Here is a 12,262-nt window from a genome sequence, read left to right as displayed (position 1 = left end):
TGTTCTGGAATTTAACCCAGAGCCTTACCTTGCCTTGCCACTTGGCCTTTACCACTGAGCTATATCCCTAGGTCCTACTGGGTCATTTTGAATTATAAAAGATACTGACATCACTCAGAAATACCTCAGGTTTTAGGAGCTGTGTGCTCAGGATTGGAGACCATACAAGACGTATTTTTATTATACCACACCTTGGTATAAGAGATACTTTTATATAGTGTCCCAGGTGCTCTGGAGAAGTTTTTTGATCCTTCTAACTTATTGCATGTATGTGTCTCTGTAGTTTCACATTTCTCTTGTCAGAGGAGAAAGTAGCTTTTCCTTCAGCAGGGTGGATATTTGAATAGTACATGCCTGACTGAAAGGGATGGCCATTGTGTTTCTAGAAAGTCACCTGGGATCTGGCAATTTTTCATGCTTATGAGGCTCTTTAGGTTGGAGTGGTCAGAATTGTGCAACTCTTCTCCAGGACTTCCTGGCAGAGTTGTGGAGATTTTGGAATAGTATCCTCTCCTTGAGTGGCCTGGGGCAGGGCTGCTTTGGGAGCCCTCAGGTGATGCTTGTCAGGTGCAGTGATCTCAGAGTCTACCAGGAGGGCCTGAGTCCCTGTGCCACCACAGAGTAGAGAACCTTGGCATAAAGTGTGTGAATTGCATGATTAAAATGAGGAAACTTGAGGAACAGAATTGTCACCATTTCTTTTCGTGAAACTTTTGATCCCTTCATCACATTTTGTTGCTAGCTGTGGGTTAGCAACATGATTCATAGTTGTTTGAGAATTTAGGTATTAGTGACCAGATATGTCTCTTTAATTTTTTCAACTTACTTTTTTATTATTATAAAGTTAAATACACTTTTTTGGTGTAATTCTAGGAGTTTTGACAAGTGCATAGAATCATACAATCAGTACCACAATTAATATAGACTATTTCCCTCGCTTCCCGCATACTCTCTCAAGCTATCTCTTTGTAGTCAAACTCCTAATTTGTATCTGCCGAAGGGTACTAGAATTTTCTCTATAGTTTTGCCAGTTCCAGAATTTCCTATCAGTGGAGCCAGTGATAGCCTTTGAACCTGGCTTCTGTGCCTTGGCATATTTATCCATGTTGATGCATATGTCTTTAGGCCTTTTGTTCTGCTGAGTAGTTGCTACCAGATGGTTGAGCTACAGTGTCACTCCATTCTTACATGAGGGTCACTGATGCATTTCCAGTGTTTCATTGGCAATAAAGTTGCTCTGAGGCTGCCATGAGGATAGTGTGATCCTTGGGATTGATTTCTCTTAGGTAAATACCTAAGATGGGATTGCTGGGCCAGATGACAGTTGTGGTTAACTTGGATTGCCCTGGTGCCTTTCTTACTAATTTGGTGGCCATGAACTGTGTGTCTGTCCCTTCAGCGAAACCACATTACCTTGATATCTTTAGATGGTATAAATCCTCTGGCTTTGTTCTTTTCAAAGAATATTTTTGGCTACTTCAGCTCCTTTGTCTTTTTATTAAAATCTGCTAATAGGATTTAAAAACAGTATGTTGATTCCTATTAAATTTTTTGATTGGACTAGTGCTGAATCTGTAGATTTAATTTGAGGAGACTTGACATCCCAACAATATTGAGTCTTCTAAATTATAAATAGTCTAACTCTCCATTTATTTACATGTTCTTTGATGTTTTTCATCAATGGTTGGTAGTTTCAGCACACAAATTTTGCTTATTTTGTGTTTTGGCACTATTATGAGTAGTACTTTGGTTTCAATTCCAATTATTCATTGCTAGAATGTAGAGAAAATTTATTATTTATATATTGACCTTGTGTCCTGTCATTTGCTAACTTATTAGGTTTGGTAGTTTTTCTGTAGATTTTTAAAAATTTTCTGTGTATCGAGTCATGTAAACTATAAGTAAAGATGGTGTGGTTTCTGTCTTTCCAACCTGGATATCTTTTTTTTTTTTTCATGTTCTTAACTAACTGCCTTGGCTAAAGCCATTATTGAATAGAAGTGATGAAAACAGACATCCTGTTCCTCATCTCTGGAAGCATCTACCTCTCACTGTTGAATGTAATGTGAGCTATGGGTTTTTTGTAGATGCCCCTTATCAGTTTGAAAAAGGTCTTCTCTGTTCCTGGTTTGTTCCTGGTTTTATCATGAAAGTTTGTTGGATTTTTTCCAAAAGCCTTCTGTATCTATTGACTTCATCATTTGATTTTTCTTCTTAATTTGTCAATATAGTTAATTATGTGATTTAAAAAAAAAAAATCTTGGGATAAGTCCTACTTGGGTACTACACACACACACAGTCTATATCACATATATATATGTTTATGTATCCTTTTTTATATGTGAATGGTTTCCATTTGCTAAGTAAGTACTATTTAGAATTTTTGCATCTGTGTTTGTGAGAGATATTTTATAGTTTGTATGTGTGTGTGTGTGTGTGTGCACACACACATGTGCACCTACAGTCATTGCCTGGTGGTAATGTCATGGTATTAATGTCTCATAAAATGAGTTGGGAAGTGTCCTCCTTGAGTTTTTTAATAGAATTGTTGTTTTTTTCTTACTCAGTAGTCATCACCAAAGAAGCCCTCTGGACCTGGTGTTTTCCTTGTGGGAAAGTTTGTAATTACAGAGTTGATTTCTTGAATAGCTACGGGGCTAATCAGACAATTTTGATGGCTTGTGACCTTTAAAGTGCTAGTCTGTGTTGTCTAGACAGGAGTTAATGGGCATTAGGCTATCCATGTGTTCCTCATGGTTCTTTACTGTCCACAAAGCACTGATCAGTTGGGTTTGTCCTAGGCTGTTTGTCAACAGTGATTGTCTGTAGGTCACTTCTGCAATTTTGTCTTCTTTCCCCAGCTGGAGCTTCCACACTTCCTTGGCAGGTTAACCCTCAACATGTGTGGCCTGTGGCAACTTGCTCTGTGTTTCCATGGCATGGCTCTTTTACAGAGACTAATGTCTTTGTGCTTCTGAGCTTGTGCTCTCTAGCATACATGCTGGCTGGGCTCTGCCAGGGAGGAGTCTGGAGCCAGAGGGTAGGCAGCCTATCTGCCCAGCCCTGACACTGGCCCCACAGCCCAGGTGCTGACCTGTGGTTAGACCGTGTGTCCTTACAGCTGAGAGCACCACACATTGCTAATTGGTTGGCTACCTTGCCAGCCCTTGCTGATGGTTCCAGGGCCTGACGTCCTGGTGAGTGACTTTCCCACACTGATGCGGGCACTTGAGAGTAGAGGCGTCTCTTGGCAACCTGTTTGAAGACAACAGCCAAACCATGGCAGTTGGAGTTCCTGCTCACCATCCTCTGCAGTCCTCTTCAGAGATGCATCTTCCTTCCTCCGTGCAGTCCATGGTGAGTCTGCTTCCTCGCCAGAATAGAGCGAGGGCAGAGGAGCCTATGTCAGTGCGGAGAAGTTCTGGCACACCTTGGGACCTGCACAGCAAGGCATTTACGTTGAGTCTCAGCTTCTTCATGTGTCTCCAGGCCCCAAGTATTTCTCCCATCCATGGCTCTAAGCCTCTCTAGCCCCCTTCAGACCCAGTTGGTGGGAGAAGCTCTGTAAGGGCTGTGGGCTCCTGGTGGACTCCCTCTGGCTGGTGAGCCCCACTGTTTCTTGTCTGTTTTAATCTCTTCATGCGTGTTTATTGTCAAGTGGGTAAAGCTAACCTTTGCTCAGAATCTCAGAGGTACCCTGTTCTGGGTTGCATTGTGTCCTCTAAAAAGCCATTAGCACTTCATGCTAATCTCTAATACTTCAGAATGTGACCTTATTTGCAAACAGGGTTTCAGATATTGTTAGTTAACATGTGGTCATAGTGTGGCAGGGTGGTTGTGACTGGCAGTCTTATAAGAAATAAGAGAAGGAGAAAACACCAAGTGAAGATTGGACTGGTGCTGCTACAAGCCCTGGGAGCCTGGACCACCAGAAGCTGGAAGAGGCAAGGAAGGATTCCCTAGAGCCTCCAGAGAGAACTGACTTTGAATTTTTTTTTTTTTTTTTTTAACTTTTGACCTTCAGAATTGTTAGACAATAAACTTCTGTTTTTTAAAGCCACCCACTTTGCTGTTCAGTCATGTGTTAATGGGGACACATTCTGAGGAATGTGTCATTAGGTGATTTTGTTGTACGAACATCAGTGTGTGCTACATTAAGATGGCTATGATGCCACTAGGTGATAGAATCTTGTGCCTATTATTGGCATGTTTGTTCTTATTGGTGCATTTCCTTGCTTTGTTACTGCAGCTCCTTCTAGATAGGTGGTCTGTGTGCCAGAATGGGCTGGACAGCATCTTCCATTCATCTGATACTGGGTTAGCCAGAGAGTGAGGAAAGGAAAGGCAAGGTCAGGTGTGAACTCTGTCCCTGTGGCCAGTGCACGGCTGGTCTTATACACTTCATAGTTGCCTGCTTCCCTATGACTTGTTGTGCAGAATTTTGCTTTTTCCCTTTGGTGGTTATCTTGGTTCCCTGTTAACCCTTCTTGCCTTTTCTGTTCTTTGATTTAATTGATCTGATTGTGTAGGCAGGGCAACAACATAGTTGGAGACTACAGCCAGGCCAGGCCCAACCCTTCCTGGCTTTCTCAGACTGGTGTCTTTGTGAAACTTTAGCTCTTGGAGAGCCAGCTTTAATATGTCTGGCTTCCTTTCTCCTACAGTCTGAATTATGAGAATGTTAAAGGATCTCTTGGAAGATGGTTTATCATTAATTTCTGTTGAGTTGTTCATAGTTAATCAGAATCAGATTGGGAAGAGATGTTCCAGATCTTCTGTGTGCTCAGGCTTTTTGTCATGCCATGCTTAGGGGAGTGGCTGAGGACATGGGCAGCTGGTCAGTGAGGTATAGAGTCACTGGTCCTCCACACTGGCAGATTTCTAGCAGGTCTGTAGGGGGTGTAAGTGAGGTAACAAGAAAAGACATCTAAGCATGGGGGGGGAAATTAACAGCAGAGGGCCACCTCTCTGAGGCTGTGGATTTGGCCAGGACTAATGAGCATCTGCTTTGTGTTGTAGTATTTTAACCACATCAGTATCGAGGACTCACGGGTCTACGAGTTGACCAGCAAAGCTGGGCTGTTGTCTCCATATCAGATTCTCCACGAGTGCCTTAAAAGGTAGGGTGGGAGGTACTTTTTGTCCTCAATCAGGTCATGGGAGCTCCTGGGCATCCCATGTCCTTGCTGGCTATTTGGGGTGAAGTCACTGCCAGTTTTCCCTGGGTTCACAGGAACCCTTTACCCATGGATGTCAGGCAGAGCCCCATGGGATTAAATTAGGTGTATGGAGAAGTTTCTTTTTGTCAGTTAGGAAACACTTTGGGGAGAGGTTGGCCTTTTCTTCAGTCTTTAACAGGCTTTTCCAAAGAGCTCTCCTCCCCAGAAGCTGCCATTTTGTCCCTACAGTTGATACCCCTTGTTGTCTTTGTTTTCTCTTGAAGAAACCATGGAATGGGTGACACATCCATCAAGTTTGAAGTGGTTCCTGGGAAAAACCAGAAGAGTGAATATGTCATGGCATGTGGCAAGCACACAGTGCGCGGATGGTGTAAGGCCTTTTTTCCCCTGCTTCCCACATAGGCTGATATGTTTTCAGATAACTGCTGGGGAATGATGCCAGGTTGTGTGGTCTTATCCTCCTTTCTGCATGGCTTGGCCCCTCTGTCATTTCCCTGATATCAGTCCTGAGCCGCAGCTGTTCATGTTGGCTGCACATATTTGCCTGAGGTTGGACTGGTAGCTGTCCTGCCTGTGTGTCTTCTTCCTTTTCTACTCCTCTCTTCATCTAGCCCCTAACCATGTGGTGGGAGAAGGGACCAAACTCTTAGAGCAGCAGGCAGAGGTTCCCATCTACTAGCTGGCTACCACCTACCCCACTGTATTCTGATCTCTGTGGATACTACCTGTAGTCTGCTCACTTTGCATCTTTTTTTTTTTTTTTTTGGTGTGGTACTGGGGATTGGATTCCCAAGGGCCTTCTACCACTGAGCTTCATCCCCAGCTCTTTTCATATTTTATTTTGAGACAGGCTATCATCAAGTTCTTGAACTTGCAATCCTCCTGCCTTAGCCTCCTGAGTTTCTGGGATTGTAGGCATGTTTCATTATGCCTGGTTCTGAAGTAACCAGTTTTCAAAGCTAATTTAAGCTGGGCATGGTGACACATCCCTGTAGTCTTAGTTACTAGGGAGATTGATCGGCTAGAATTGCTTGAGGCCATGAGTTTTGAGACCAGTCTGGGCAATATAGTGAGATCCCATCTTAAAAACCAAACAAAGCAAAATAAAAACATCTAACTAATTGTAAAAGAAAACTACTATAAACACAAATTAGTTTTATATGAATTAGAAGTAGTATACAGTGGTCTGAGAAATTACAGAACCACATTTAAACCCATGTGTGCCCTGCTGCCTCTGGGATTTCCCTGTACCCTGCAGAATGTAGTCACCACTGAGACAGGCCCTGAGCAGGCTGGGTAGGCATGAGCCACTTGGTTAAGCTGTTGGGAAGTATCGTTGATCTGTCTGGAAGGCCTAGGAAAGGCCTTTTGCTGGATCTCCACCCCACAGCACCTTCTCTCAAGGAGCAGCATGCTTGCAAGGTAGGTTGCTGCTAATCTGTTTGTCAGGGAGTAGGGTGGAGGATGGAGACTTCTCAGCTGCCTGGCCTGGGTACACACCCTTACCTGGATTGTCTAAGGTCATACTCTAGGCAGCGGCTATTGCTTGGTCACAGGACTGTGACTCTTGGGTACCCAAAAGTGGAACATTGCCTACTGTCCTATAGAATGCTCCAGCTGGTCCCTGGGGAAGTGTGGAGGATCAGTGACTTCTATTTGTGTGAAGTGGCCACGTGAACACTGGGTGTTTCACATCCAGATTCCCTCTCTTTACCTTTGCTCTTCCTCTTAACAGGTAAGAATAAGAGAGTTGGGAAACAGTTAGCTTCTCAGAAAATCCTTCAGCTGCTGCACCCACATGTCAAGAACTGGGGGTCTTTACTTCGCATGTATGGCCGTGAAAGCAGCAAAATGGTCAAACAGGTATCTGGACCCCTTGTCAAATCCTAGGGTAATTCCTCTGCTTCTTTGCCTCATGCCCTAGAACTTGCATCTGGGGTCCTGCTTTCTGAGGGTCACAGTTTGGCAGCACTGCTCTTGCTCATGACTGCCTCTCTGCTGTGCCATGCCTATGACCATATGGGTAGGAGGTAGGGTCATCTAAGCCATCTTCAGGGGACATGGGCTGAGCCTCGCTTTGTGGCTTTGGGGGAGGTGACTGGAGTGAGAGACAAGGCTACAAGGCCAGGTATAAGATGTAGACCATGCCCCATTGCTGAGGTTTGTGAAGGATTGAGAGCCAGGCCCTCAGCCCTTCCCAGGGCAATGTCCTCTTGTGCTTAGTTCAGGACTTCCAGCAGCCTGAAGAATGTATCTGTCATGTGTTTTGTTTCTTTAGTTTTTGCCAAGATTTTAAAATTTTTAAAACAGTGCCCAAACCTAAGGGGTGGAGGGAGGTACTGGGAGGTGAGTGTTGACATTTTCTATTTTTATACCTGATGTTTACAGAAACCATCAGGGTTGTCAGAATCCCATTTAGTTAAGGGGTAGTGGGTTGGTGGCTGCAGGTAGGATGACCCTGAGGGTTGTGTTGAGTCTTCATGCCACCCTTCCTTGGACTGAATCAGCAGCTGGGAACAACACAGGAACCTTGAGACCATGGTCTTGGTCCTGTCCTTGCTCTGGTCATGACAAGGCAGAGTCCAAGAATTACATGGATGCATTAATGACCTAAAGGATATCTGATTATTTTGTATCCCCTCAACCCCCCACCTGTGGTGCTAAGGCTCAAACCTAGGGCCTCTTATGCTAGGCTAGTGCTCTATCACTGAGCTATACTTCCCACCCCAGGGTAGACATTTTAGGTAAATGAGTTCAAATGTAGGTTAAATTTGCCTTTGCTGTGCATAGTCCTGGACTAAGACTGAGGGAAAGAAGGCAAGCATTGCTTTGGCTGTGGGTGGAAACCTTTCTCAGCTGGAAGACAGTAGGCCCAGCCTGACATAGCCAGGAGGAGCTGACAGAGTGCAGGAGGAGCTCTGGCATCTCAAGGCACAATAGGTGTCCTTGGCCATAGCCTCTCAAGACAGCTTATTCTGCCTACTGTGCAAGTTGTGGGAATATAGAGAGCTCGGTTCTGGGGATGTATCTGGCTGGCAGTGTGCTATCTCTACAGGCTGCATCCATGATCTGGTCACTGTTCTGAGGGCTTCTGGCACAGCAAGCTCCTGGCTTCCCTGTTCTGCCCATTGTAGGAAGTGTAGCTTTCTGTCCAGTGGGGTGGCATGTTCAGGGAGCTATGAACTGCTGCTTCACATTCTCTGCTGCTGTCAGCAGGCCAGGTGTAATCATAGGCAGGTGTCAGTGTGTAGTTGCATGGCCACAGCTCCTGGCTGCTATGTGCCTGACAGATCCTAGTGCTTCCACCTCAAGGGATCATGAGACAAACTGCTGCTAGCGGTGGAAAGGTTATGGGCCCTAAGAGCAAGGCTTTGTTATTCCCTAGGAGACTTCTGACAAGAGCGTGATCGAGTTGCAGCAGTATGCCAAGAAGAACAAGCCCAACCTGCACATACTGAGCAAGCTCCAGGAGGAAATGAAGAGACTTGCTGAGGAGAGGGTGAGCACTATCCACAACTACTGTCCCCTCATTTATTCCTGTAAGCAGTCACTGAGCCATACCATCCCTAGGGCAGCTATGGAGGAACATTAGATACTATGAACCCATTCCTGACCTCTGACACTCTGGAAATGTCTGAATCCTCCTTCCAGATGAGACTTGCTTTTCTTTGAGCTTCAGTGTCATACTTTTGTAAAATAGCTTTATTTTTAGTTAAGGTAGAGAATCAGTAGGCCAGCCTGCTAGTGGGTGAAGGGCTCAGCCTCTGAGGACTGACTGGGTCTTCATTTGGAGCTGGGTGTTTGATGACAGGGATGGTACAACAGCTTAGGTCTCCTGAGGAACTCCAAAGGGTCACAGAAAACTGAACCTGGGCAGGGCTTTGTCCTGGTGAAGCTTCTAAACCCACTGTGGATACGCTCCCCCCCCTCCCCCACATCAGGCAGATAGTGGTGTTCCCTGTCCCCAGGCACTGTTCATGTGATCATTTACAACCCCACCTAGTCCTTCCAGGTTGCAGTTCTTTCACCTCTGGCATCAGCCTGCACCCATGTACAAATCCTTAGGACTAGATGTCTGCTGCTTGTGGTCTGGGAGATGCCTTGCTTTTGCTCTCAGGTGGGGTTAAACCTTGTCTGCCTGAAACTAGCAGGGCTGACAAGCCTGCTCCTAGTTGGGAAATGGGCTTTGGGGCCCAAGGGCAACAGGCCCAGGACATGGTGACATTGGGCAAGCAAAGCAAATGAAGAGGCTAGCTGAGGAAAGGGTAAACATTGCCCATGCCATCTGTGCCTTATTTTGCCCCCGCAAGTACCCATACCTGTAGCTGGGATGAGAGAGACTCGCTCTAAAGGGAGGGGTGAATCCTGGCTTCTAAGATGTCACCTCACTCAAGTTCTTCACTTCTGGGTATGTGTCCTGATTGCCAGGAAAGTGATAGCACATGGTGTCCCTGGGAGATCCTCTTCAGTCCCAATCTAGCTTGCTCCTCAGGCCTTCCATATAGCTAAGCACTGCAAGCACCTGTGCCCTCTGGAGTCCAGGGGTCTCCTGATGCTGGTCTGCTGGCCTCACCCTGCCTCTCTCCTAAGCCCACCTCACTCATATCCTTGACCTTTTGTTCTTCCAGGAGGAGACTAGGAAAAAGCCTAAGATGTCTATTGTGGCATCTGCCCAGCCTGGTGGTGAACCCCTTTGCACTGTGGACGTGTGAGGGAGGCAGCCTGGGCTGGGGCAAGGGGCCATCAGCAGCACTGCCTGGGAGAATACCAGCCACCCACCGCTCACTCTGCAGCCTCAGGCCACCAACCTAAGTTAACTTCCCTGCAGCCAGTGTCTGGAACCAAACCAGAGGGTAGAGGCTCTGGTACATGGGGACAGCCATGGCCATACAGCACAACGGTCAAACAGCAGTTCTCTTCTGGAAGCTGCTCCCAGGCCTGAATGGATGTGTTTAAGGATCAATTCCAAATGATTACCCAAGTGGAAGCTGATAATTTGGACTGCTGCAGACTGCTCATATGCACCTGCTACAGGCTTTTAATGAAGGTTTTCATGACTTTTAGTATATAACACACACTGACAAGAAATGATACTCAGATGACAGTTGTAAGGACAGCTGAGTCCTGTGGCTGTGGCTGGCTCCTGATGCCAGGTGGCCCCTGTGCCCTGAGCCACTGCAGGGACCTGGTTAGAAGGTGCACATGGCACCCTGTCCCTTACCACCTGCCTTCTGTGTTTTCCCTTTTTCTCTGAAAAAGTTATAAGAGTTAGGAATATTTCAGACCATTTTGGTTTAAAATAAACAACTTTAGCATCGAACTATTTTTCAGAGATTGCGGGCAAATCATCAAGGTAGCTATTCTCTATTTGTGACTGAAGTTGCCAGTGAGGACACCAGACCCAGTCTCTGCATCAACTTGGCCTGCTACTGGGCTTGGAATACTCTTTGATCTTGTCTTAATGTCCTAACAGTTGCCTCCCTGGACACTGAGGCCCCTGCCTTGGTTGGCATCTGGCAACAGGTTTTTTTACAAAGATTTTTGCACAGTTGAATCCATCTGTCCACCCATCAATTTTTAAAGCTTTTATGATATTTTAGCATTTGCAAAGAAACTTTTACAGTGAGAGTAGAAGGTAGATTTAAAATCATGCATTTAAGCAAGCGGACTTCTTTGAAGAAACAAGGGCCTTTAGTGCAGTACACCAAGGGCTAGCTGAATACACGGTGGCTGACTCAACTTTTAGTGACAGTGGCCTCCTCGGGTGTCAAGGGCAGTTCCCCCATATAGCCAGGTCCAGTGTCCAGCTGGCTTTTCAACTTGTCACCTGTGCTCACGGGGTAGCCTCTCTGAGGGTAGATGTTTCTGCCTGAATTAGCATGTGTGTGTTCAGGACCCTGGTGGTGGTGGCCAGCAATTGACCTGTCCCCAGCACCTGTTCAGGGGTCATGTGCTCACTGGACACCAGAGCCCAGCACTGGGCTGTATCCTCATGTTCCATGACATGTCTCCTATCATATCCCTGCAGTCAAGAAGGCATTTGTCTTGGAGACAGAATGTCATCTGAGTTGCCCACACTGTATCCCTCCCTCACACCTGTGTGACTGAGGTTGACTTTTGTGTTGACCTTGAGGAAAACAAAAACAAAATCAAGTTGCTGTAATTAGACACTTGCTTCTGTCTTGCCTCCTGTCTGCAGCTGTGAATTGTCATTTGACCATGACTGTTGCCCTTGAAACGGCCAGATTGACCATTGTGAACCAAAGCTTTGTGCACACATTAGCCTAGAAGACAGTGAGCTTCACTGGGCTGGTCTGTCCCAGATGCCACCACAGCAGGTGCTGCCACACAGTTGTGGTCTCTAGTGTCCTCCCTCTGCTACATATGGGCACAAGCCCTGTATGCACACAGCTGTACTGTGGGGCCTGTGCCAATGCTGCTTTTGTGCACTAGGCCACAGCTGTTTGAGTGAGCCTCAATGGTCTGAACACATAAAGCAAACTCTAAAAGGGAATGGCTGGTACTTATTTATTCTGGGCATGGGGTGGAATGACATTGTGGACCCTCAATTGGCCAGACTCCAGCCCTTTGTGGGCTGCAGTGCCTACTAGTAGACACATCTGTCCTTGTTAGGGGGTTAGCAGCAACCTGGTATGTATAGCCTTTGGTCACTGTATGGAGGTGGCCTTCTTCCTGGGTTGAGGGCCAGGTTAATTTTGGGAGCAATTAGGAGGATCTTTTCCTCAGGTGCAGGGACATCCTTCTGCTTGCATGCTCTGGAACATCCAGTTGATACTTGGTCTTGTGTGTCTCTGCCTCTCCAAGCATAAAACCTAACATCCTATTAAACATCGAGCTTTGCACTCTTCAGGGCCTTTGTGAGCTCCTTTGGAAAGTCATGCAAATTGACCCCAGCCTGATATCCAGGCCTGGTAGGGTATCATAGAGGCTTAAGGGTCAGACTAAAATGAAGGGCAGAAATTCCCAGGCAGCTTGGATAGGGTTGAGATACTTCACTCACCCTGTCCCTTTGCACGCACAGAATGGGGCAGAGAGGAGTCCCTGTTTACCAAAGTTCTTCA

At 46.1% G+C, this 12,262-nt stretch overlaps 1 protein-coding gene across 3 annotated transcripts in view; it reads left to right on the top strand.

Moving 5' to 3' along the window:
* Positions 1-11,694, top strand: part of Dgcr8 (DGCR8 microprocessor complex subunit) — a 36,828-nt gene extending 25,134 nt beyond the window's left edge. For 2 of the 3 annotated variants that reach the window (XM_046421043.2, XM_058571704.1), the window contains exons 10-14: positions 5,020-5,120; positions 5,444-5,550; positions 6,916-7,043; positions 8,566-8,679; positions 9,809-11,694. In XM_046421043.2, coding sequence (XP_046276999.1) covers positions 5,020-5,120; positions 5,444-5,550; positions 6,916-7,043; positions 8,566-8,679; positions 9,809-9,892 — 534 coding nt within the window. In that variant the 3' untranslated portion in view covers positions 9,893-11,694. Of the gene's footprint in view, positions 1-3,164; positions 4,970-5,019; positions 5,121-5,443; positions 5,551-6,915; positions 7,044-8,565; positions 8,680-9,808 lie in introns of those variants that run through there. The other variant, XM_058571705.1, reaches the window with a different exon arrangement.
* The last annotated feature ends 568 nt before the right edge of the window (positions 11,695-12,262 follow it).

Source organism: Marmota monax, unplaced genomic scaffold (genome assembly GCF_021218885.2).
Source record: "Marmota monax isolate L192 unplaced genomic scaffold, Marmota_monax_Labrador192_F-V1.1 WCK01_AAM20220418_F8-fsc00157, whole genome shotgun sequence".
Classification (NCBI taxonomy): domain Eukaryota; kingdom Metazoa; phylum Chordata; class Mammalia; order Rodentia; family Sciuridae; genus Marmota; species Marmota monax.
Note: the sequence above shows the minus strand (reverse complement) of the source record. Positions and strands in the feature narration are given on the sequence as shown.